We start from the raw sequence: 25,869 nt of genomic DNA on the forward strand, positions 1-25,869 counted from the left end.
CTTCCCCCAAGCATGTGGGGATGTTTGGTCTGGCACTTGGGGGAAGGGAAGGAAGGGTACTTTTGTCTTTAACCATAGTTTTATGGATTGCTGTGAGCCAACTAGGTTCATTATATAAAATAGGAAAGCCGTAGAATTTCTATTTTTTGTAAGTCCCCTAAAGTCACTGAAAGTGAGCGGACAGCCATATAAATTCTCTAAATAAATAAAAATTAAACGGAAAACAACAAAAGATGCCCTCCGTCACCACCCTGAAAGCTGGTCTTGTTTTCCTCACTGAAACAATTGCACAAATTAGCATTCAGAAACAGAAAACGTATTGAGCATCATCCCCAAGTTATAACCACTCATTACGGTACACGTTATAACCTGCTTCTGAACACGAATGCAATCAACTCAGAATGTTTGTCCAGCTTTCTGAAGTGATTTTGAATGTTTTTTGTCTCATTCAAAGCTTGAGACTTCTTTTGGTGTCACGACATCTGGCCACCTTTTATTCTCTACAGCTTTTTGCCAGTTCTTGTCCTTTTTTTTGATATAAGTGTGATACAAGTTGCAAACCTCCAAGTGAAACTCTTCCCTCAGCCACACATACCAGTAATCCAGTTATGTCAGGGAGATTTATGCAAACATTCAAGCCTACTATAAAATAGCTTATTAGTTCAGAACTAAAGCACGTCGGATTAATATCCAAATGCAGCCAGAATATATATGCATTGCATTGCTTTTGATGTCTCATGAATATTTAGCGTTATCTCCATTTTGGTGCAGTTGGACATGTGCGCAGGTAGTCCTCAATTTATGACCAGCCGCTTAGCAACCGTCAAAGTTCTGTTAAACCTACCTGCGGGGGGGGGGGTGTTTACTGACGACCCAGATTCAAAGTTCCAACTTTAGGCCTTCCACAGCAGGGGTCTCCAACCTTGGCAACTTTAAGCCTGGAGGACTTCAACTCCCAGAATTTGCTGGCTGGGGGATTCTGGGAGTTGAAGTCCACCAGGCTTAAAGTTGCCAAGGTTGGAGACCCCTGCTCCACGGGATCAAATGACTGAATGTCAGGTAGTAACCAGGCTACATCTACAGCTGTTTGCAGCATCTTGCGGTCACATGACCATGTTTTACAAGTTTTTCAGAAAACTGACATTTATTTCTGGTGTTTGGCAAAACCACACTCATAGTGAACCATTGGTTCATTCAGCAACGACCACTACAAAGGTCATCATATGACTGACTCCGTTTTACGACCGCCATGAATTACAACCATAATGGGCAGGCTCTTCTATGGTCGTTAACTCAAGATTTACCTCTAAATGCCTTTTTAAAACACAACTGGGACTAGAAGCAGGTTAATGAGGGTGGGTTATTTATTGGTAGCACCAAGGATCTGCACATTCTGGCCTGTCTCAGATTAAGAAGTATTAGCAGGGCTACAAACAATCTTGATTTTTTCTTTTGTTTCCCCTGAATGGTAACGGTAGAAAAATAGATATATGTGTTGATTGCCACAGAAATGAATAAGTTTCATATGCACATCCCTTGCACTGATGTGGGCATAAGGCTAACTAACTTTAACCTGGTGTTTGTTTATTTTTTAAGTTCAGCGCTGATGCTGGGAAACGAACAATTCTGAATGAGGGTAGCTGACTAAGGAAAAGTAAGTCAAACTATCAAACAAGTAACAGCGTTGTCCTAAAAGATATGGAAGTCCCTATCGCTTGTGTTCTGAAACTTGTCTTATGCTAATCCACAACACAGAACACTTTAGCTCTGGAAAATTTCCAAGGGCACAATGAATAGGATCTTTCCTATCTTCTGATGCCAGGTCAGATAGTATCCTACTTAGAGAAAGGCAATTCCTCATTTTAGGCTGGATGGACTGGGAACATCACTATTTCTATGTCTTTGCCATGTTCTAAAGCAACCCCCTAATTAAATGCTTCTGATACTGCTTTTAAAGAGGCCTTCTCTCATTCTCTCCGTCTTGGCCATTGGCCTATTCTTATTCTATCAGTAGCTTGGCTAAGGTTATCAGGCAGACAGTGACGTATCAACTCCATTTACTCCGGATGAAATGAGTAAGATAAATCCATTTCACTCTAGTGTTCATGATGCAGACTGTTCCAATTGCCCCTGGAAGACAGACCTGTATTGAGGGACAAGAAGCTCTGCTAAGCATTTTCTAATGGACAGTGGCTACAGTATCTTTCTCGGCTGGTTGGGAGCAATAGGTTTTGCAGAAGCCCCTCTTCTTGCCTTGTAGGAAAATGGTCCAGCAGGAAGAGATCCTAGAAAACTATTGGCCTTCCCAATTGTACTGCAGGCCTCTACCTCCTCCTTTTGCATTTGTGCAAAATGATTTGAGAAAAAACCATTAAGAGGAGTAGAAAGATGGACCCATTTAAATGCCATTGCTGTGTTTGTCCTCTCCCAGTACATCAGGCATGAGAGCATCACTCATCAGAGGCTGCTTCTAATCAGATGAGTGACAAACTGAAGTAGTGTCACTTTGTGTTTAATACACAGATGAGAGATGCACACATACAGGACACACACACACATAATATGAATAGATAACAGACAGATGATTGATAGATCGATAAATGGATGGATGGATAGACAGATATTGCTCTAAAGGAAAGATTTGATGAATTGAGGTAGGAATGGTAAGTATAACCCATTCTGGCTCCCTTATATATTTGCAATTTAAAAGTAACCCTGGAAACATTACATCCAGTTAACTGGCATATCCACAAATAGGCTCTTTTCCAGCTTTGACAGTTATATCAGATGAATTCTTTTCCAGTGGTTAGACTCAGTTATTTTTGCACAGGTTCCACTATATGGCAGTAAAATGATGTCAATGGGCACCAATATACCAAGGGATACTTTCCTTGGTGTCTAGCAACCTTCCCTTCCCCAGCTGATATTATACATAATGGAATGATATACAACAAAATGTCAGATTCTAATTTCACATTTATTTCCAAAAAAGAAGAATATTTCTGAAAAAGGTCTTAGGTATTCTTTGAAAATGATGAAGGATCAGCATCATTTGTTTGGAAACACTCCTAACTCACCAGGAAAAAAGACTGAGCAATGTTGGAATGCTGGGCGCGAAGTATTATAAGATCATCTCACCAGTGTATCTCCGAGTAAACGGATGTTTTGTGACTACAAGGCCCACCAGGGTAGGCATTCATGGGTGGGCAAGTCCCATTATGGCATCCATTCAGTGAAAGTGCTATAATGTTTCCAAATGCTGCTCATCTAGCAATTTTCACACTTAGCTTCTGCAGTATGCTATACAGAGAGGAGTCCTTGAAACTATTTCAAAAAATTTCACTGATTCAGAATATGGCAGCCAGACTTTGAGCAGGAATAGGCCAAATACGATTTGTCCCGGCTACCATATTAGCTGAGGGTTGATGACTTTGACCTGTTAAGGTTGAAGTTGCCAGAGCTGTAAAAGTGGGGTGAACGATCCTGTCTCCTCTGTTGTTTTGGAATAGAATATTTATCAACCACAGCCAATAGTGCCTTCTCCTCCATTTTTTCCATGCCACAACCATTGAATGGAAACTTGCAGGTATCTTTGTAGGCCTAAAACATTTTCAGAGTTGGTTCTAGTACAGGTAATCCGCGACTTAGAACTGTTCATGTAGAACTGTTAGAAGTTCTAACATTAGAAGTTACAACACCGGGAAAAAAGTGACTAGTTGGGACCATTTTTCACACTTATGACTGTTACAGCACAAAGTCAGACGCATGGCAACTGATTCATATTTATGATGGCTGCCATGTTCGAGGGTCATGTGATCACCTTTTGTGACCTTCTGACAAGCAAAGTCAATTGGGAAGCCAGATTCACTTAACAACTCTGTTACTAACTTAACAACTGCAGTGATTCACTTAACAACTGTGGCAAAAAAGGTCGTAAAATGGGGCAAAACTGACATAACAAATGTCTTATTTAGCAACAGAAATGTTGGTCTCAATTGTGGTCGTAAGTCGAGGACTACCTATATATAGAATTTACTCCCAAGGAAGAGTCAGCCCAGTCCAGTGAAATGCTACTTTATATACCTCATAAAACATTTTGAACCATGTTTCCATCATTTCTATTTTTAATCTACCTTACATTTTATCACTCAGTTGCCAGTTGGCTTATTTAGTTTTTAAGACATTTATTGGGTTTAATGTTGCACAGAAATTTATTTAATTTTATCATTGGAATTACTGTATGGCTTTATTTTGTTTAAGAAAAACCACAGCCTGCTCTTAATAAAAAGGCAGCAACAGAATTTCCATATAAATAAATAAAAAGTTTGGCTGGGATCTACCAGTGCAAATCCAGTTGCTAGGATTTTAAAATTTATTTTGGAAGGGCCCAGGCAGAAAGTCAGTCATGAAAAATTGGCACTTCTATTCTTCTGACACAACTCTTGTTAAATCAATGACTCCCTACATTTCTGTAGTATACAAACCTTGTCACACTTGCAATCAAGACAGATCAAAGAACAATATCTGGAAAAATTCACAGCACTCAAAAGGCCATTAAATTCATCTCTGGGGGACAATTCATGGGGAGGTGGCTTGTCTTATAAAGCTCAAAACAAGATTGGGGGCTAAGGCACAACCTGCAGCATTCATTACCAAGCAATGATCTAACACGGCATCAAATTCTTTGACACCCCAACATTAGTTGCCAAAACCCAGGGGGACAGAGTCACAAGGGACTCCCTGGGACTGTTGGCAAACAATAATCCCTTTGAATTTACTTCTTGGGGGGGGGGGTGCTGCAGACACTTCCTGATTTTCTCTGTCATAATTATCAGGCAGGGAGGCGGGAAGTAGTGAGAGTCCATTTCCTCCCCACCAGGGCCAAACAGCCCTGGAAAATTATGACAGGCGTGGGCTATTTAAGGTGCTCTAGGTTAGACACAGTACTCCATCCTGCCAATTCTTCATCCAAGATCTTTTCATAAATGCTTCTTGGTCTGCAATGCTTAGTGACTGATGTTCCTAATTGTCTATTTAAAAATCACTGAGCTTTTTAAAATACCCTGCAAAAAAATAGAGTTTTGTTTCTATATATAAAAAATATAGATATAAATATAGATAGGCATTTGTTGAGAATTAAAAGCACCTCCGTTATTTTCATAGTTCCCAAATGTAATGTTCTCACAGTATTGTATCATCCCTTTGCTCACGGCGCCTTGCTCCATCTGTTAGGCACACCGATTCCGCATTCCGTTCTCCATCATCCACAACTCCCCACTTTCCCCATGCCTAGTTTATAAAGAGGTGGCTTCGTTGTTCAGCAAGCCATTGGCAGCTGCATTGTCCTGGAATTTCATATGAGCAGCATCTTTGGCCATTTGCTTCCGGATAAGTTTGTAGCGGTAGTAGAAGAGGTAGCAGGGGAGCAGGAAGCCCATAAATGAGAAGATAAGGAGGGCAAGATTCACCTATGAATAAAGCAAGGAACATCACACGAATTATGTCCATTTATGAGCAGTGATAGTAACTGGTACAGAATTGCTAGTTTTGTTTCTGGAGTAGCTTCTTGAAAGAAGACTGCTTTGATTGCATCAAAGCCCTAATTTTGCATTAATATTCTTTAATTCAAAATGGGATCGTGCACATTTATTTATTTTAGAGATCACTATCTACCTACAATAGATAATTACACTACATGCTCATATGAATCGTTCTCCCTATCCTGCAACAACTTCCCAGAGAAAAAGTCAGATAACAAAGCCAATCAGAGCAATTCTGTGGAGCTTATGTGACATCGCCAATACCTCTTTTTTCCAAATCTGTAAAGCACTTTTTAAAAACCTTTTTTAAAAAGTGGCTGATATGAGTGAGAATTGAAAATTAGACAGAGGATGTATGTGGGTTTGGGTACAACAGCTTTGGGGAAAACAAGGTAAGGGATACGCTGATACACAAAGTACAGAATAAGAAAACTGAGAAGCCAAACATATTGTTAGTATGGGAAGAAGCATATCAGCTTGGCACTGAGCTTGCTCGAGTGTTTTGTTAGTATATCTAAATAATGAAGTGGATTTCACGCTGGATGTTAAAAAACACCACGTCTCTTCTTCAAGAAACTCCTATCTTCTGTTGTGACCCAGGTTCCTGGACCCAGACTCCTGGACTCGGATGATTCAGAAAGTGAGGGAGAAGACCTGGCCAGCCCTGCTTCTCTTGAGCCCTTTCCCTCCCTGGCACCCACTCAAAGGGAGGAGGAGGGGCCGGCAAAGCCTGATTCCATGGAGCCTCCGTCTGATTTGGCAATGCCCCAAGAACAGTTTTGGAGTGATGCAAGGTTACGTAGACTTGATCGGCGTGCGCAGCAGCGGAAGAGTTGGGACAAAGCCAAGTCATAATTGTCATGCAGTGACATCTGCAGAGACTATAAATAGGAGGCGGGACTTCCTGGTTTTTTGTCTTGGACAAAGTAATGAATTTGGGCGGGCAATCTGTATCAACGGAGGGAAGAATATATTCGTGAGTAATTCTGGCCTTATCTGTAATTTCCTTGTTATCTCCAGAAACTTGGCAGGCCCTTGGGTAGACGTAGCCAGGACATTTATATATATGTAAATAAATCAGAAAAGGAGGCCTCTGACTGACTCTTTGCTGGGAGTATTGGGGGAAGGGAAACAGAACATCTTCATTCAAACTGCTGAAACTCACCCAGAAGGGATCCCCGTGTAATGGCCCCACCATAGTCATGAAAAGTGGCTGTTGGAGGAGAGCAAATACGGCACTGATCAAAGACTGGAGTCCGGTCAATGTACCAAAGTGATTGGAAGGATACCTGGTGAACAAATGTAATATGAAGAAAATGACTCTCAAAAAGCCAGAGAGGCTATTGACAACCCTTATCCCAACATCTACACAGAAATATCCATTCTTAACAACCACAGGTTTCTATTTTGTTTAGAGAAATGGAAATCTATTAATTGTTCAGGGTTGGGGAGCCTGTGGTCCTCTAGAAACTGCTCAACTGCAACTGTCTGCAGCCCAGTCAATATGTCTAATGATGGAGAACTCTGGGAACGATAGTTCAACAACCTTTAGAAGGCCACAGGTTCCCCACCCTGCTCAAAAGCTGTCCAATCTATCAATATTATAAAGATTTAGAAGCCTCAATGGATTAAACGTGTATTTAGGTCTAAGAAAATGCTAATGGAAAATGTAAGAAGAAGATAAACTGCCACTCTTGTTTAAAAACCATGAACAGTATTTAGACTCAGTAATTGGAAAAGAAATTTAACTGATGCTTGTCTTCTATTTCATCCTCTTCCATTCTTAGGGAAGATTTGCTCCCTTGGGGAAAAAAAAGATAATAAGCAAGAAAAGAAAGCCAAACTCACACAGCTTTCGTCTTCTTGGAGAGACTACACTGCTCAGACTAGAAGGACGACCCCATTTTAACCTGAGTAGCAGATCATTCTACCAATCTAGGCCAATCTCCTTGCACCCATTCTTAAGTGCAAAAGATTCCCCCCAGTGGCATAACTTACACAGCAGCATAGAGACCTCCACAGGCAGAATGGAAAAAGCCACGCACCATGGTGTGAAGAATGAAGGTCACATACTGTAGGGCAAAAGACACAAAGAAAGGAGGAGGAAATCAACAGGAGCCATTAAATGAAAAACAAGCTAAGGAGCTGGTGAGGGAAGGAAAACAGCACTGAGGCAACAGAAGAGCATTATCAAAAGGAGGGAATATCAAGGAAAATCAGAGAGGAATGAAGAACACAAAGAAGTTACCTGCAGAGGAAGGTTGTTGATCAAACAGGTGACACCAAATCCAACCAACAGAAGGTTGGTGGTGACAAAAGCTCGGATAGCATTGGTGAGTTTCTGGATCTTAAGGTAGCGGACTTTAGGTGGAATTCCTTTCACCTCAGGACTAGGAAGATAAAGGAAAGTTATCATTGGTCCTTCTGTTAAGCGCCCCAGTATCTCTACCCTCAAGGCATGGGTTGCATTCTAGATTTGCTGTTTTGACATTTGGAAATTATCGAAGTCTCACTTGATAGATCCAGCACGGTTTATATTTCCTGGTGCATCCACACAATCCTTTATGCGCCAGTCCATCACATAGCCAATGAAGGGACAAGTGAGAAGACATAACAATTGCATGACACCAAAGATGGAGGAGTAGAAACTGACTGTCCAACAAAAAAGAAAGGAGAGAGGGAATGAGAATATAATCCAAAGAACCAGGAGAAATGTTCCTTCTCTAACCCAAATAAATCATTTTGGAGCCCTAAGGCATATTATTCTAAATTGGGGTGGGCAGGGAGGATGGGATAGAAGTATAAAATCACATCATAACAGAAATGAAAACTTCTTTCCGAACAGCAGAAATTCTCCGGTCCATCTTATTTCCATAGCTTATTTCCATGGTCAACAGGATCAACCTGCTGACCATGATTTTATGTCTTGCACTTCTCATTCCATTATAGGAAGCTCCTGTTAACATTCACAGTGGTAATTATGGTTCTGCTCTTTCAGCACTTTGATTTCACTAATGTGACAAATCATCCCCTTACATCTTCCCAGTAATCAGAGAACACAAAGGGGGCGGGTGTTTGGCAGGGTTTGAGTTCACAGCAATGGCTAGAATTTTTTGAAGGACATGGGGAATATTTGAAAGGTTTGCTTCCTAGGAAATGGAAGATTTCACCTTAAAGCTTAGACAGAGAACTGAATGTAGAAGTCCTTTATCAGATTACATTACACATATACTTTGAGAGACCTATTTTAGCCCCAGGCAATTAAGGCTCCTGCCTGTTTTCTCGGCTTTATCCTCCAATTCTTTTGGCACTGGAAAAAAAGGAAAGAAAGAAAAAGCCCACATCAGATTAACCAGATTTTCTTTTCAGGATCGAACTTTTAACTAGAAGTTCACTAAGCAGGAAGAAACGTCCTTCCTCCCCTTGCTTCCTTTTTCTCCTGCATTGCTTCCAGAGACACCCTTTCCCATTGAGCTCACCCGGGTCCACGCCACCCGTCACCTGGAACTCCAGCATCTTGTTCATGGCTGCCATATAGAAGATGATTCGCAACTGGGTGATTCCCATTATGATGAGGCTCCACAGAAAGATGGGAGAACAGACACTGTGGCAGAAGGGGATGGAGCCTGCAGCCAGAAGGAATACATGGCAGTGATTAGAATGGTTTTAGGACAAACAAATGAATATCCTTTCCATTTATGCTTTACTTACTAGGAAGGAATTGGATTGTGACTCAAACAAGACTGGATTCTCCATAAGGTGCTTTATGACTATGGCCCCCCAGAAAAAGTAAGCTATCCCAGCCAATCTATCTGGCATCAGACCAAGAAAGACTGGCCTAAACCAGGGGTCTCCAACCTTGACAACTTTAAACTTTAAAGGTCGGTAATAAAGATTCACCTCAGGGTCAAAGATTATATCTCTTAGGAAGAGATCTGGTGATATAACAGAAAGGCAGTGATGCTTAATGCAGGGGGTCCTCACTGAACAACTCCTGTTTAGTGACTATTCTCAAGTCATAATGGCACGGAAAATATTACTTTTCTGCTAGTCTTTGCACCTGTGACAATTGCAGCATCCCTGTGATCACGTGATTAACACGGGGCACTTCATAACCAGAGGGCAATTGCAACCAATGGAGTACCCCATGGTCACATGATCACCATCAGCACACTTCACAACCAGCTTCTGATAAGCAGAGTCAATGGAGAAGCCAGCAGTACAATTGTAGATGGGATCACATGATGATTTGCTTAATGATTGTGTCGCTTAGAGAAGAAGTTGCCGGTCCCAACTGTGGTTATTAAGTGAGGATTACCTACAAGCAGGGAGGTTTTTTGTGTTACAATATTTGTATCTTAAACAATTAAATAAATGTTTTCTGTTACTTGTAAGCCTGGATTGAATTCAAGGTCCACAAAGGTACTGGCTACATTACTTACTTGTTTACAAATTTCACTATTTCCCTGGCTGATGTTCTAACTCAGGGTGTGAAACTGGGGGTCGCCGGGCCAGATGCATCACATGCAGACCACACCCACCCCAGCTCCGCAAATGGGGGAAAAGGCCCCAAACGTCATGTGATGGCAACGTGATGCATCATGTTTGACACCCGTGTTCTAACCTATACTGCTACAGGATTGCTAAAAACTTAGAGCGAAAAGACTGTTCCATTAAGAGAACAATGCAGAGTTAATTCAACTACAACATTTGTTTGTTGTTGTTGTTGTTGTTTGCTTGTTTGCTTTTCTGCATGGTCAAAAGAACAGTAGTTGCACTGGTGATCCCATCATTCCTATTTCTATCCTGAATTTTGTTTTGTTTTTTTCCCACTCACCACTGCCTAGGAGGTGGTGTTTCCCTCCAAAATTAGGACTAAAGCCAACAAACAAAAATGCTGGGGCCGTCTCCTGCCAACAGATGGAGCCAGATGCCAGGGCCTGTCCTCAAGCTGTGGCAGCCACAGCTAACAACTTCCCCTGATGCAACAGGCCCAAAGTTGGAGAAGGAAGGAACAGCTGGGAGGGAAGCTACATCTTAGTGCCAAATCTACAAACTGTAGAAGTTCCCATTTCTTAGGAAGGCTGGTACCAGCCCCCAAACCCCCAGCAGCCTTTCCAGAAGCAGCCTTGAAAGTCAGGCACATGACAAATGAAACTGCAAGCTTTGTGAAAAAGGCCCCTTGCCCACATCCTCTCCCCACCCAGCTTCTCTCACTGAACTGAGGGATGGCGAAGCAAGAGGAGCACTCACGCTGGGCAGATTTGGTGGGTCCTTGGCAGAGGTCCTGCACTGATGGGTAGAGTGCCTCTTTGCCCCCCTTCAGCTGCGGCTCCCTCTGGCTTAGCCGCTGCCCTACAGCTGTCACATGCATGTAGAATCGGTCACCGGTCACCTTGTGATCTAGAGCTAGGCTGCTCAGTTTGATCTTCTTCCTGTTTCAGGGATCAAGGAAGAGGAGGAAGAGAGAGAGAGTTGGGCTCACACACTGAACAAACCCCTTACACAGACTCTTTGGCTCTTGGTAGTCTCTCAAGTGAAACCAGCCTTCGTGAGTTTTATATATACAGTGACCATCTTTTATTGAGAAAAATAGAGGACAAACACGAAAAGGGGGCAAACCTGAAAGAGGTCTGTAGGGATTTTAAAAATGTTTCTGTTTATAATTTTGCTTTACAAAGGAAAATTTTAGAACATAAATAAATTAAATTAAATCTAAAACGTTTCTGAAATAAAGGATTGTCATTTATAATTAAGGACATAGGACCACTGTAGTTAAAAAGTATAGTAAATGAATTTTGTCTTAATTGCATAAAACGCTGCTTGTTTAATAAACTACAATTATGCAAATCGTGGTGTGTAGATAATGTATGACTGTGGTCAGAAATGATCCTGGCAATGTCACCTCATATTAGCTAAGACCAAGCCTAGGCTTTCTCCACTACAGCTGATAAAAAAAGGGCTTTCCCTCCCTTAATTTCTGCTACTTGGCAGAAAACAGAGGTGAAGAAAGGACAAGAGAGCCTGAAGTACAATAGAACATCTACCAGGAGAGCCTGATGGGACCCCAGCCAAATACAAGCGGTGCATTAGGGAAAGCTTCAAGACTTGTGGACTTTTCCAAGGGAAAACAAGCTTCTCTTCAAACTCTTGAGAGAAATGCCTTGGGGTTGAAAGGAAAAGCTGAGCCAAGGCTGGCATCAACATCTGGCACCTTTAGGAACCTGCCAAGGTTTGGATGGGGTGTACGATGCCTGTTTCAGGAAGAGTGCCAGATGTTTGTATACCATCTTTTTCATCTCCTCCCCTCCCCCGAGTCTCTGACCCAGGGGAATATTACAGAAGTAAAAATCACTTTGAAAGCCTGACGTTCTCCTGCATGCTAAGCTTTCTGTTCATCATCAACCAACCCGAATATAGTTAAGTAACCCAGTAGCAAGCCAGTTTTCTGCAATACACACTTAACAAAGATGTAAATTTTAGCAAAAGGTCGAAGAACAACACCTCCTCCAAAGCCAGCACATGGCAGCAAAGCATGCCATCAGAAGACAGCCAAGGCAATTGAGAAGGAAACAAAGTCTGTGAAAGAAGCTCCACAGAACTTGCCACGTCTCTCTTTAACAGTACTACTTAAGATACTAAAAGCAGAGAATGCTGAGCCTGACAGGCAAGAAATTGCAAATCAGCCCAACTTCCATTTAGTGTAATGTAACTGTCCACAAGCTGATGTGCTCCTGAACTCCCAAAATTTCCAACGAACATGGCAAATAGGTAGGAATTAAGGGTAATAAATAGAGCACATCTGATGGGGATAGAGTGGTACAGTGTCCGCTCTAAAGAAGGAGAACAGCCACAATATAAATTCTCGAGAATCATCATTCTTGCACTCTGTTTACCAGATGGCTTACTTGTAGAAAACAGGTATAATTTTGATTGGTTAGAGCTACATTACCATGCAATTCCTACTTACGTATAATTGGCCTCTTCTGGAGCTGGGAAGGACTCCTTAGGCCAGTTGATCATGCAGTTGAGGAAGATGAGGCAAGCCAGGCCTGACCAGACAAGCATGATAATGATGAAGGAAACTCCTGCATCATAGATGAGCTAATAGCAATAGGACAAGAGGCAAAACAAATGTGAGGAATGGTACAAGAAAAGCCACAGAGAAAGGATGGGATGGCTTTGGACATTCCAATAAGTAGTCACAGAAGAGACTGATGAATTCTCTAATATCTATACAGAAAGTAATTCCTGTGGATTCTGTGCACACAGTTGAGAACGTGCATCCATCTCTTGGGAAGCAATGACAGATGATGTCTATGGGAATTCTCAATCATCCAGGTTATGGTGGTTCCAAAGGTGTTTTTCCAAAGACAACTTGACTTTCTTGGGTTTTTTTCCTTGAAAACATTTTGCTTCTTACCCTCAGAACTGAAGAAGCTGCTTGGATGAGAAACAAAATGTTTTCAAGGGGGAAAAAAAACAAGGAAGTCCAGTTGCCTTTTGAAAAGCACCTTTTGAATGACTGATGATTTGTCAGTCAGGCCTGCTTTTCCTCTTCCCACCGGTAGATTTTTTGCTGGTAGACCACACATCTGAATTCCTCAAGTGTCTCTCTCAGCCTACTGAATGTCTTATCAGCCAAGAAAGAAACACGCAGATATACAACCCACAGCTGCCTTTGACTCTCCAGATCAGGAATTTGGGATTAGGACATTCCTTGCTGCATCATCCTGTTCTACTACATACCTTAACTCCAGGAAAAGTAACAGCAGAAGAAGCATAAGAGCCAATCAAGAGTGCCATGAAAGTAGAACGCAAGTTTCCAAACATGTTGGGCAGCTAAAGAGATACAAAAAGAAGCAACAATAAACAGAAATATATCCCCCAGTCTGGTCCTTTCAAATTACTCTCTTGAGTCTTTTACTTTCTGTAGACTATAACCCTAACCAAAAAAGCTGGATCTTTCTTTATTTTCCATATTCTCTTCTAAATCATTCCCATTCTTCTAAATTCTAATTTTCCATCAAAGATACATATTCAAACTACATGTATCATCACTGCCTAGCAATTTACAGTATAAAGCTTCACTTGTGTACTCAAAAGCCAAGACCCAATGAACTAAGTGGCCTAGGATAGTAGCATTAACTAATACAATGTTTTTTTTTAAATTATATACTACTTCCTTAAAAATCTCAAAGCATAACAACCAGGAATTAAAACAATAACATGTTGTTTAAAGCATATTTACACAATCTGTAATAAAATTATAAGAAAGGTAGCAATAGAAGATCTAAAAATCACAGCAACATTATAATTAAAAGACTGGGGAAAACAAAAATATAAGGCATTTGCCTGGCACTGAGTCAATAATAGGGCTTCTGGTGGCTCATCAGGCTAATGCAGCCTGTTATTAACAGCAACTGCCTGCAATATTGCAGGTTCAAGTCCCACCAGGCCCAAGGTTGACTCAGCCTTCCATCCTTTATAAGGTAGGTAAAATGAGGACCCAGATTGTTGGGGGGCAATAAGTTGACTTTGTATATAGTATACAATTGGATGAAGACTATTGCCTGACATAGTGTAAGCCGCCCTGAGTCTTCGGAGAAGGGCGGGATATAAATGCAAATTAAAAAAAAAAAAATAATAATAGCTCCCTTGGGAGACCTTTCCAAAGTCTCTTGAAGATGACATTGTCATGTCAAAACCTATCGGAAGTGGGATTCCTTCAGGTACAACAGTCCCAAATTTATAAAAGGCTAAAATCAGCATCTTGAAGTGGAAATAAACTGCATGACCATGGAGATCATAAAGAACTGGCATGATGTATTCATATTACCCAATTCCTTTCAATACTCTTGCTACCAGAGTTCTGTGCTAAGTGACGCTGCTGAGCTGTCTCAGGGTAGCCTCACATACATCTCATTATAGTAATCCAACAAGAAATACGTAGAAATATTGTTTTGAAGCTATTGTATGTCTATCCAGTTAGGGCTGTAGCTACAGTACCACATCAGCCTAAACTGATAAAGGAACTCTATGCCACAAAGGCTATCTGGGCCTCTACATTCAAAGGCTTTTTGGGCCTCTACATTCTGCAAATAGCCTTTTGCTATGAACCTAATCCTTTAAGGCACATTCAGAACAAACTCTGGGCACAAACATCACTAACAGCATGCTGTCTTTTCTGAATTGAGCTTCAATCTGTTGCTCTTGGTCATCCAGTCCATTACCAAATGAAGTTCCTGGTTCCATGTAGGTATTGACCAACATGGAGCATAAACTGAAACCTGTGAAGCCCCACAATAGTCAGTCACAAGTCCTCCATTATCATCTTTTGCAGCCATTCAGCTGCAATTTTAACCAACCAATCAACCACATCCAGACTATTCTACCTACAGTTAAGCTGTTTAGTTGTCTCCAGAAAGATTCCATGGTTGATAGTCAGCTGCTGCAAGAAGCTGGGGAATCAATGAAGTTTCCCTCCTCTATCAAAGATTATCAAGGCAGTTTCCGTGTCAAAACACCTAAACCTGATTGAAGTGGATCTAGTAAATTGTTCCATCCATCAGCATCTCCACCTGATTAGCTATTATCCTTATCCAGAAAGGGAATGCTGGCCACTGGCCTAAAAATTATTTAAATATTCTAGAGTCACTGATATTATTCCCAGAAATAGGCTCGCTACACCTCCCTTTAATGAGGTTAGGATCATTTATGTAAGCAGGATTTATAATTTCCAGACCAAGCTGAGCATGTCATTCCTGCTGAATACAATAAGCCATAAAGGATAACAGGCAAACAGATGTGGGGCTGGCTCAAACACTCAGTGTTAGCAGGCCCTAAAAATAAAATATCCAACGAAATCTAATGAAAAACCGAGCCCTGAACAAACCTACAAATTGGTCTGAAGCTGCAGAGTCTAAATTATGATTGTGATCAATAGTTAACATGACACAGCTAGCCATCAAGGATTATTATGATCTGTATTCAGCTGGATCCCAAATAACCCTCATCTATTCAGGAAAATTGTGCTGGATGACACTGGGAAGAGATGCAGTGGTGGAAGAGAAACTGCTTTCGGCTTCCATCACCACCACAAAGTACGTTTGATAATGAGCTCTTATGTTTGATCAGATTCAGGATGTGCTTTTTCTCCACTTGTGTATTAATCATCTCCTGATTTGCCCTCATGTGTATCAAGGGAATGAACAGGCTATATGATGTGGGAGAAATTTTTCAAGGGGCAATAATCAATCTCTATATTCCAGAGGCAGCCAAATCATCAACAGAAACATGAACCGCACTAGTTGAAAAATCTGAAACCCATCAACCTCTTGGGAAGGAGGGGTGGGGGGGGGCAGATCACTCTAACAGGTTAGTCACTTCTGCAGAGAAGAATAGTCTCAGTAAGAAGTAGTCCGAGCAAGGCAAGAGAGCAGATGTAAAGGAGGTGCCACCACCCTTCTGCCCAGTAGAAATACAAAAACAAACAAACCCAAATCCCTGAAGCCCAGCACAGGCCAGGAAATCCAAGGATGAACACTGAAGCATCCCAGGAATCTTCAAAATTAAGCCCTTAACAATCACTCAGATTGAGAGGCTGTTGGAAGAGCCGCGCTGGTACAGTGGTTAAAGTGCAGTACTGCAGGCTCACTTCTGCTGATATAATGCCTGCCAGCAGTTTGGCAGATTGAATCTCACCAGGCTCAAGGTTGACTCTCATCCTTCCGAGGTGGGTAAAATGAGGACCCAGATTGTTGGGGGCAACAGGCTGACTCTGTAAAATCGCTTAGAGAGGGCTGTAGAGCACCATGAAGCAGTACATAAGTCTGAGTGCTATTGCTATTATGTAGGAGTGATATTAACAGGTAATCCTCCATTTATAATCATAATTGAGCCCAAATTTTCCATTGCTAAATGAGACAGCTAAGTGTCCCATTTTACTTTTCTTACCACATTTGTTAAGTGAATCCCTGCAGTTGTTAAATGAATAACACAGTTGTTAAGTAAACCTGGCTTCCCCATTGACTTTGCTTGTCAGAAGGTCACAAAAACTGATCACAGGATCCTGGGACACTGCAACCCTCAAAATTATGAACCAATTGCCAGGCGCCCAAATTTTGACCTTGTGACCATGGGGATGCTGCAATGGTCGTACAGCGCTGTTGTAACTTTGAACGGCTACTAAACAAATGGTTGCACGTCAAGGACTACCTGTACTATCAGTTTTAAGCTCATTTCTTTTCCTCTAGAACAGCTCTAAGGAAGGCATGGTGCCAAACCTAACACTGGATTTGGGTAAACAATGAAGCAAGGAATGGCTCCTTCTCTAGTTCCCTAATATATGCCTCTCTCCAAGGCAAAGGGAAAAGGTGTGGCACTTTATTCTGACTGCTCATTGGCTGGTACTCCCCACCTGTGCCCTGAGGGTGTTTTTCTGTCTATTCCAAAAGATGCATTGGTCTCCTAGTGAAGCAGGTATAATCCTTGTATGTTTTGAGACAGCAATGTCTCTCTTACACATTTAGCAATGGGATAGAGCAGAGGGCTTGGAAGAGCTGTTGATCAGGTCACCTAGACAAGCAAACAGGGAGAGAGAAGTTCCTGCCAAGGTCATAATCCTGACTCGTTCAACATGGGCTTTGGAGAACCTGAAGTGACCAGAGTCACCCTGTGCTTTTATAAATGGTGAACAACAGGAAATTCCAACAGATACAGATCTTTGAGCCCTAGCTGAGAGTGCCACTAATCTCTCTTCGGTATGTCTCTTAAAGGCACAAGGTATCTTTGGTCACCCAAATTTCACAGTATTGTCTCATGAAACATGGCATTCAAGGAATCTCATGCAGGAGAAGAGCTCATGACACTCTACCAGAGTGACATACACCACACAACCCATACAGCTTATACTACATATACAAACAGCCCAACAAGGAAGATTTAGAAACACACATAACACATAGAGAGAGCAAGATGTTTAAATCTGTACGTTTGCATTCTACCATTTGTCATACAAGGGTTAAATATTGCTAAATTTTACAACTACAGATATTTAAATTCGCTTGTTATCCCTGTAAATTACTTAAATTATATGAGCACAGAGAAATGCTAATGAGAGCCAGTAGGGCTGAGAGATATAACATTAAAAAATCTCATAGGCATGGGTGTTAACTGTGATTCAGAAGAATAATGTTCAGATTGTTAATGCTTTTATCCTGTAACATTTTGTTTTGCTTTGGATTTACCTCTAGCAAATAAAGGTAAAAAATAAGCACTTCTGTCTGCTGATAGAGGATCACATAAGTGGATAATGATCAGAACAGAAAGAGAGAAATCCAGCATGTTAAAAAATAGTAGACATCCCATACCCTGCTGGGTTATTGTTTCAGAGATATTGCCTTCTCTAATCAGAGAAACTGAATTAGCAAATAGTAATGGGAACAGGAGCAACTTCTGCTTTCCTGCTGCCGAGGAGCACTAAGAATTCCTTCCTTCCTTCCTTCCTTCCTTCCTTCCTTCTTTCCTTCCTTCCTTCCTTCCTTCCCCTTTCCTTCCCTTCCCTGTCTCCCTCCCTGTCATTCTGACATTTCTTCCTCCCTTTCTTCCTTCATGCTATCCTTCCTTCCATTCTTCCTCCCTCCTTCTTCCCTTCCTTCCTTGCATCCTTGCATCCTTCCCTCCTTTCTCCTTTCCCCTTCCTTCCTTCCCTCCCTGTCATCAGAGTGCACAATGTGTATTGTGTGATGGGGAAGACACTCAAAAGGGGTGGTGTGAATTATGGAAGGCACTCAGGGGGTGGCACAGACCCATGGGAGGATTGGAATGAGCTGAATAGGATGTATGGGGTCCTTCCTTCCTTTCTCCCCAGCAGGCAGGGAAACGGCTGCTGCTGGGGGAGTGGAAGCAAGGGATTATGAGAGTGGCTGGGAAACTGTTATAGAATATTCCAGATGAATATCACATGACCAAAGTAGAAACCCAACCACAGGATCAGCCTGAAGCAATCACAACCTTCCCAATTTCATTCCCTCAAAAGTCATGGGTCCTGGATTTTGCACAACCATTTGAGGTATCTGTTTAAAAATTGTTACCTAGGATGCACTGTTTCACCCAATTAAAAGTCATGACAATAAGAGTTTTAGTAGTATTTGGGCAAGACTTACTACCTTATCTAATTGATTAGATATACTAATATTCCAAACATATGTTTTCTTTGTGCACGAATGTATTTTTTTTCCCCTTTGTCTGAAAAAACACTCAGCCTTTCAAAGGGGCACAAAGACTTTATTCTACTCACTAGTTGTTATGCTTGAGAATCTGGCTCCAAAGAAATGCTATATTTATTCTCTACGCTACAAAAGCAAACTCCTGTGCCAAGAAAAGCCATGGATATTTTGTAAATTGCCTATTGTTGGGGTGAGCAATAGTTTTAAAGCAGGGCCAGAGCTTAGAGTTGTTTAATTTTTTTCTCATCTTTTGACAACCACAGGTATCATGGCTGGTAATGTGACTTTTCTCACCAAGGGTCTGGGGTTTGTTTGCGTTTTGGGGGTGGGGGAGAAATAATTACCTTAACTGTCATGGAAGCTTATTACATCAGCTTTGTCCTTCATTATAGACAAAATGGTCAGAGAACTCTATTACTAAAAAGCTATGGTTGTGTCACTGAACTTGGGCAATACAATTTGGGAGCAAAAAAAGTGGATCAGAGAGCCATATATAACCGGACGGCCATGGGCAACCTGTGATCTTTATTATTTATTTGCAGTTGGACTGGTTCCGAGAGCAGCTTAATAAGAGTCCAGTTTCAAACTTACAAGGGAGTATGCCCCATTAAAATCACTGGCACTTCTTCCATTTGGGGAAAAAAGAGTCTGCTGCTCATTGCTTAATGCGGAGAATGTTTAATCAGTAATGATCATTATTAAAATTATTTTTGGTTTTTTTTTTACTGTAATAAAGAACACTGAGAGAAAGAGAAAGACAAGCAAATTTTCAGGGTAATTCTGTGAGCTTTGTACTTTGGCAAATAGATCAACGGCATAAGAAGAGCTAAAGAAACAAGCCTGTGGAGAAAACTCAGCATCTTTCCAGAGACTGGTTCAAGGCCTGCTGTAAAAACAATGCCTCCTTGAAAACCATGTTCAAAAGATCAGTTACACATATATGATTACATTACAATTATGTGTCTTGCACAGACCCTTCTAAATATATATTTTAAAGGGATCAGTTCAGAAATCATACCCCTGCCTGCTCAAGCTGCCCATGTGGGCAGAGATGCAACTTTATGGTGCAGCTATAAAATCATTAAGTCAGGGCACATATTCTCATAGATCATTATGTTTTTGTAAAGAGATGTTCATATCTATGTCCACAAACTACTCGATGAATTACAAATTCTGGAATCAAGCAAGTGAGCCCCATGATTTTTCAGGCAGATAACCATCTTCATCAGTTCCTGTCAAGGTGTATTATCATCATCCACATCATCTGATATTCATATCGTATTTGTGGGCCAGCTGTCTCATAAAAACAGAGTTTTGTGTGCAGTGTTGCCATTATTGCTGTGCGGGGTTGTTGTTTTTTAAATTCCAGCTTTAAAATTTAAATGTTGATGAATGTGAAGCACTCGTGTAGCATCTTCCGTAATGCTTTAAAGAAGCTGCATTTTACCGAGGTTTAGTGGGCTGTTTAAAGACATGCAGGCAGGGACATACCAACAGGTGCCACATGAGCAATCCCTCTGAGCCCAAACTGCGAAGCTTTAATTACCATTGTGAAAACAAAAACCACTCAAACCTGAAGCACAGATGCTGAAAAATTCTTTTGGGTATTACACAGAAGTGATGCAAATTGATTTGAAGGAATCCCAAAGAATCGGGTTTTGCACCAGCAAACTAACAGCAGTAGAAAGAAAATCTTTTTCCCCCTCTGATATCATCTTTCCCTTATAACCCAGGGTCTCTTTCTAAGGAACGTCTGAATGGACTTCTAGACAGACTTCCAGGGGCACCAAGGGTGAGTTAACAAACCCCCTCTCATACTTCTCTGTTCTGCTACTGAAGGTGTCTACCTGCAACAGGAACCGTCTCAATAGATTTCACAGTACAGTTTCAATTCTGATAGACATGCATAAAATCACTATAAAAATATTATCTTGAATGTACATGGTGCAAAAACAGAGCTGAAGCACAAATTGTCAAGAAAGTTTTTAAAAACTGCCAATGGGGAAGAACAGGAGTATGCTTTTCAAAATTGTGCTGAGACAGAGATTTATCTTTGGCACCTCGTTTTTTCTCCCCTTCCCCCCACAACTAAAAAGCATGTAGAATTCAGAATTACATCTATCCTTCCAGTGGCCCAGAAGCACAATGTATCCTGGCTTTTACGTGGAAAGTCTGAGTATCCTAATCACGACTAATCAGAGCTCATGGTGGCTCATGGTGCAGGAGGCATTGCAAAAATGATGGATCCATGCTTCTTGGAACTTCTTTGGTCCGAGCAATTAGATTTGAAGCACAATTACATTCATTGTTGTACAAGCAAACTACAGGAGCTATTTAGTCAGTCCTGCAAGCCATGAACAGAAAATCATGCAATATAAAGCTCTAACAAGATTGATATGCTCCAGAGTCCATCCCTGAAGAAACGCCACCATGCCGGACTGGAGCTCAGAGATGTGTTTTCTCTGAGGCTGTTCTTGACCTCTGGAGCACCATCCGTCCCACTCAGCCTGTTAGGAAAGCCTTAATACCTTGGTTTTCTTCAATAGGTTCTGGGACAGGGCAATTAATGACCTCACCTGGGGTATGTGGCTTTGCATTGCTGTTTCCCCAATGTGAGTAGTTGGTGTTCTTTTCTGCTATGCATGTTAAACCTGTTTTAAATTGTTTCTTCTATTGGTATGCTGTCTAGAACTGCTTCCAATAAACTCAAGCAAGCAATCAGCTGGTGGATCAAATTACAGGTGCAGCAATTCCCAGCAGAGCTGTGGCAGTGGTAGAGACCTTCACACAGTCTCCTCCTTTCTGCAGACAGGCACTTAAAGCCACTGTCACATCATAGTGGTGTTACCAAGTGCCAAATCTGTTCTTTTTAGAATACACCCCCTCCACAAGGAGGTGACGTTTTACTAGAACAGCAATGGACCTTCTTTGCAACCTTGAACTTGCTTATGTCTCTTCTGGCTACAATACTAAACTTTGGATTCCCATTGTTTTGAGAAGAGGACCATACAGATGTGCATTGTAAACCTCAAATAAGCTTAATGATGTTTTAGAAACAAAAATAAGCCAACCTTCTCTCACAACCCATTCAAGACAAAATATCCCAGCCCAAGTCCACAAAGTAGCCACCCTGTTTCAATTGCCACATTTGTGGAACTAGTTGACTTCAATCATTCTGCCCAACTGATTTGTTCGGGTGGAGTGGGGCCAGTCCAGATCGTGTCAATTAAACTCTCTCTTTCTTATGGGACTGAGGAAGCACACCTTCTGTGTCATAGCTCCTGTCCTCTAAAAAGCCACGCCTCTAAGACACACATGCTTCCCGCTCTCCAATTTTGGGGGGAAATCTTTTCAGATCTACCTCTGTTCCTATGCCCAGGGTTTATGTGTTAGTGGAGCCCCCATCGCACACGCCCATGTGTTTGTTTGTTTGTGTATGTTTTTATTTTATTATTATGACTCTTTATACTGTGCTGAAATAGCAATAACACTTATATACTACTTATAACACTTTACAGCCTTCTCTAAGTGGTTTACAGGGTAAGTATATTTCCCCCAACAATCTGGGTCCTCATTTTACCAATCTTGGAAGGATGGAAGGCTGAGTCAACCTTGAGCCAGTGAGGATTGAACTCCTGGCAGTGAGTTGAATTATCTTGCAATATGTTTTACATTATATACTGGATCTAGAGTCTTTTAGGGCTACTATAATAAACCATCACCACCCACTATGGCCCTTGCCCCTTTCCCAGCCACCAAATAGTTCTTTACTATCCTATTTCTGCAATCACAGTCAAAAAGAGCTCTACAAGCCACAAAAAAAGAGGTTGGGGCAGTGACTACAAAAGAACTGGATCTAATTTATAGATCTGCTGTAAGCTTAGTGATCTGAGGAATCTCTCCCTTTTTTTTGCAAACGCTTTCTGTAAACTTTACATTCTAAAAGACATGAGATTCCTGATGTGCCTTTCAGTTCAGCCAAGAGTACAAGAGTACATCTAGGCTGAGTTAAGAATAAGTATGTAATCAATGTGTCTGAAATGAAATGAAACAGACACACCCAATCAAAACAGGCCCAGACCCAAAGCTGTGGTCTCAGCTTAGTAGAAATGTAGTAGAAAGTCTTGGCAAAGCCAAGGTTGAACAATATAGAGAGTCTGAGTAAAATGAACAAACTAATTAGGAGTCAGGCTCTGAAAACTAAGCCAGTGGGCCTCTGTATCTTAAAATCCGGGGTGGGCAAAATAACTTAAGACCAGAATGATCCCAGCCTGATCTCAAACAGGCTGTTCTGATCTTGCTGGAAGAATTCTAGTTATACAAGCCAAGCAAAAGGTTATTTCAGTACTTACAGTTAAGGAGGTGAAGGTCAGGCAGATTCCACCAAAACCATTTAAGGAAAGGCCAAGAAAAATCAATGGAGAAAGAACTGGGAAGGAGAACAAATATGGGATGAGAAGATGGATGGTGTTCACAAGGAATGGAGGAGATTTGTAATAGGAAATAGAAATATAATGGAAGGCTGAGTGGGATAGCAGAAAGACTTGAGAACATGGTATAAGGAATAGGTACATCTTTTCCACAAATGTCCAGTTGGGGAAGACGCAAGTTGTAATCTAGCACATTTGAAGAGTGGAGATAGTTGAAGGGATTTAAAATTGCCAATTTGAGAACCTGTCTTTTTAATATATCTAGAGCCATTAAGGAGGATGTAGCCATAACCCTCCCAGGGCCATTTCCTTATTAATTGGATTACTCTTAGTGCAGATGTGAGGCCACAAAGGCAGGAAACCAAAATGAGTGGGCTGCTGAGTTGTATGACAGAACCAGGAGAAAATCAGGGGAGAGAAATCACAGAAGAGAGAAGACTTTCCCATATGTAAGTAATTAAAAGTTACTAATTCAATTAACACAAAAATTCTTCTCACCTAACGGGTTGTAGGCAGCCAGAGCCATGAGAGCACAGGAGAGAGCAAAGCTGGCACTATAAAGAAATAATACATATATCAAATCACTAGCTGAATACCCATGCTCCGCTACGAAATATGTGATTGGACTTGATAAATCGACATTTAAAGTTTGAAAATTAATGAGTAGTTACAATCGGACTTTCCTCTCCTCTCCCTCAGTCTGGCTCCACAGAAGCCTTTCTTATCCTACCTACTTCTCTTCCTCAGGCTTGCCCCACAGAAGCCTATCCTATGCTATCCCATTCTCTCCAGAGTTGTTTTCAATTTGGGAGGGGGAGTAGAATGTCTAAACTAATTAGCATCAGAGCGTGTTATAATAATATAGGAAATGCTAATGCTCTGATAGTCACTTTGAAAAATCCTTTCTTATTGAGCACCTAGAAACCAAGAGGAACATATGTGGCAAATTTCAAGTTTGTAGGCTTTACAGTTCTAGAGATTTCGTGATTAATGCATGAGTGGTTTTCTCTTTTATATATATAGATTGCTGAGCTAAGTTATGTCCTCAAAGCAGCTTTCCCCCTTGACGTATAAATGACAACTCCCAGAATTCTAGTGGCCATATTGTGAGTTGTAGTGCAACACAACTGAAAAGCTCCAGGTATGGAAATTCTGCCTCAAAAAGACCCCAAAAATTATTGAAAATTATTCCCCCAATTATTTCACAATGACACTCTCGGCCTTAAAAGCTGCAATCTATTGTCAGTCGTTTCCCCACCCCCGGGGTTCCAGTGCAGTTTCTAATCTACAAATACAACTTTCTAATACTTATTCATTTCTACTGAAATGAGAATTTGCGACCTAGTAAAACTCCAGCCACTTTTTTTCCTTCCTTCCAAGTATTTTCTTCAATAGGCCACCGTGTCATTTGCCCCAGTTCAGAGACCTTGTTCTTCTCACCTGCCAACTAGGCGAAGAGGCCTGGGTCCAAGTCGGTCCATCAGGATGCCAAGAGGCAAAGTAGCCGCACTCAAGAGAAAGGAGCCAATGGTGAAACCCAGGGTCAGCATTTCTTCCTGCTCCACACAGCTGAAGGGATGGGTCACATTAACCACAGTCGAAACATCGGTGTTATTCTTATCTAAAGAGAAAATGGCAAAATAGATTAGGAGATTGATTTCAAATCCCATTTTTACATCTATTCTACCCTAGGGCATGATTGTTTTTTGTTCCTAAAGAAGCACAATCAAGTCCTGTTGCACATCTTCCTTCTTGCTGCATTGAAGAAAACACAAAATTGTAGAGGTCTTTGGGGCTCTCTGAGCTTGGATGTTTTCTTCAGACACTGCATTACCAAACTAAGTAACATCATCAGTGGTAGAAGGGAATGGGGTTTGCTCTCATTTTATATACTAGTGGCTTGCCCTGTCAGTGTTTGTAGGAGCTGGTGGCTCCTTGACTAGGCTGTTTATTATTAGCTTGTTTTTCTGAGTTGGTAGTTCCTTGATTGGGGTATTATTTCTTGATTGTTGGTTCAACCTTGTTGATTAAACACAACGTTCTCATGCACAGCAGAGAAAGCAAAAAGAGGAGCAAAATGACCTAGGAAGGAACAGAATCTGAATCACATTCTGAGTATTCCAGCTGATTGCTGTGGGCCCATTCTGAACATAAAGGGATTGCTTTGCTAGTAGAATAGCCAGCCAAAAATGGCAGGGAGTGATTCTAAGTTAAAAGAGAATGTGGGTAGGGGATAGTAATGGATTTGGCCATCATTTATAGTGAGAGCAGCTCTTTCTAAAATTTTAATAAAGTCAGACAGTAATCTGTTGCTTGTCAAAGATTTAGGAGACAGGCCGTGATCTGAGGTGCTGTATCACAAGAAACAATAAAAGCCTGACTCCAAAAAATGAGAGGTTCAGGCACTTGGAGGAATTGTAATCTGGTTTTCCTATAAATACAAAGTCAATTTACAAGGAAGAACACTATTTTAAGATTTCTCAGGGTCCTTGAGAAAAATAGTAGGAAAATAAGAGCTAACCCGTCCACTGTGTTTATTACAAAAAGATGGTTTTAAACAAGCTTTGTGGGATTGTTAATCTCACATGGTCACAGCGAGGGAGCACTGCTAGATCCTACAACACGGAATGCTTCACAGCTTTAGCACGAATTAGGATCATGGGAAGCTTC

At 41.3% G+C, this 25,869-nt stretch overlaps 1 protein-coding gene across 3 annotated transcripts in view; it reads right to left on the reverse strand.

The window, feature by feature from the left end:
* Positions 1-4,190: 4,190 nt before the first annotated feature.
* Positions 4,191-25,869, reverse strand: part of SLC43A1 (solute carrier family 43 member 1) — a 30,779-nt gene continuing 9,100 nt past the window's right edge. For all 3 annotated transcript variants that reach the window (XM_058196642.1, XM_058196633.1, XM_058196623.1), the window contains 13 exons: positions 24,640-24,820; positions 23,698-23,753; positions 23,122-23,198; positions 13,290-13,382; positions 12,511-12,644; positions 10,794-10,975; positions 9,020-9,166; positions 8,815-8,850; positions 8,054-8,192; positions 7,789-7,930; positions 7,539-7,612; positions 6,706-6,829; positions 4,191-5,468 (listed from right to left, as the gene is read on the reverse strand). In XM_058196642.1, coding sequence (XP_058052625.1) covers positions 5,295-5,468; positions 6,706-6,829; positions 7,539-7,612; positions 7,789-7,930; positions 8,054-8,192; positions 8,815-8,850; positions 9,020-9,166; positions 10,794-10,975; positions 12,511-12,644; positions 13,290-13,382; positions 23,122-23,198; positions 23,698-23,753; positions 24,640-24,820 — 1,559 coding nt within the window. In that variant the 3' untranslated portion in view covers positions 4,191-5,294. The remainder of the gene's footprint in view (positions 5,469-6,705; positions 6,830-7,538; positions 7,613-7,788; positions 7,931-8,053; positions 8,193-8,814; positions 8,851-9,019; positions 9,167-10,793; positions 10,976-12,510; positions 12,645-13,289; positions 13,383-23,121; positions 23,199-23,697; positions 23,754-24,639; positions 24,821-25,869) is intronic.

The sequence above is a fragment of the Ahaetulla prasina genome, chromosome 1 (genome assembly GCF_028640845.1).
Source record: "Ahaetulla prasina isolate Xishuangbanna chromosome 1, ASM2864084v1, whole genome shotgun sequence".
In the NCBI taxonomy this organism is placed as follows: domain Eukaryota; kingdom Metazoa; phylum Chordata; class Lepidosauria; order Squamata; family Colubridae; genus Ahaetulla; species Ahaetulla prasina.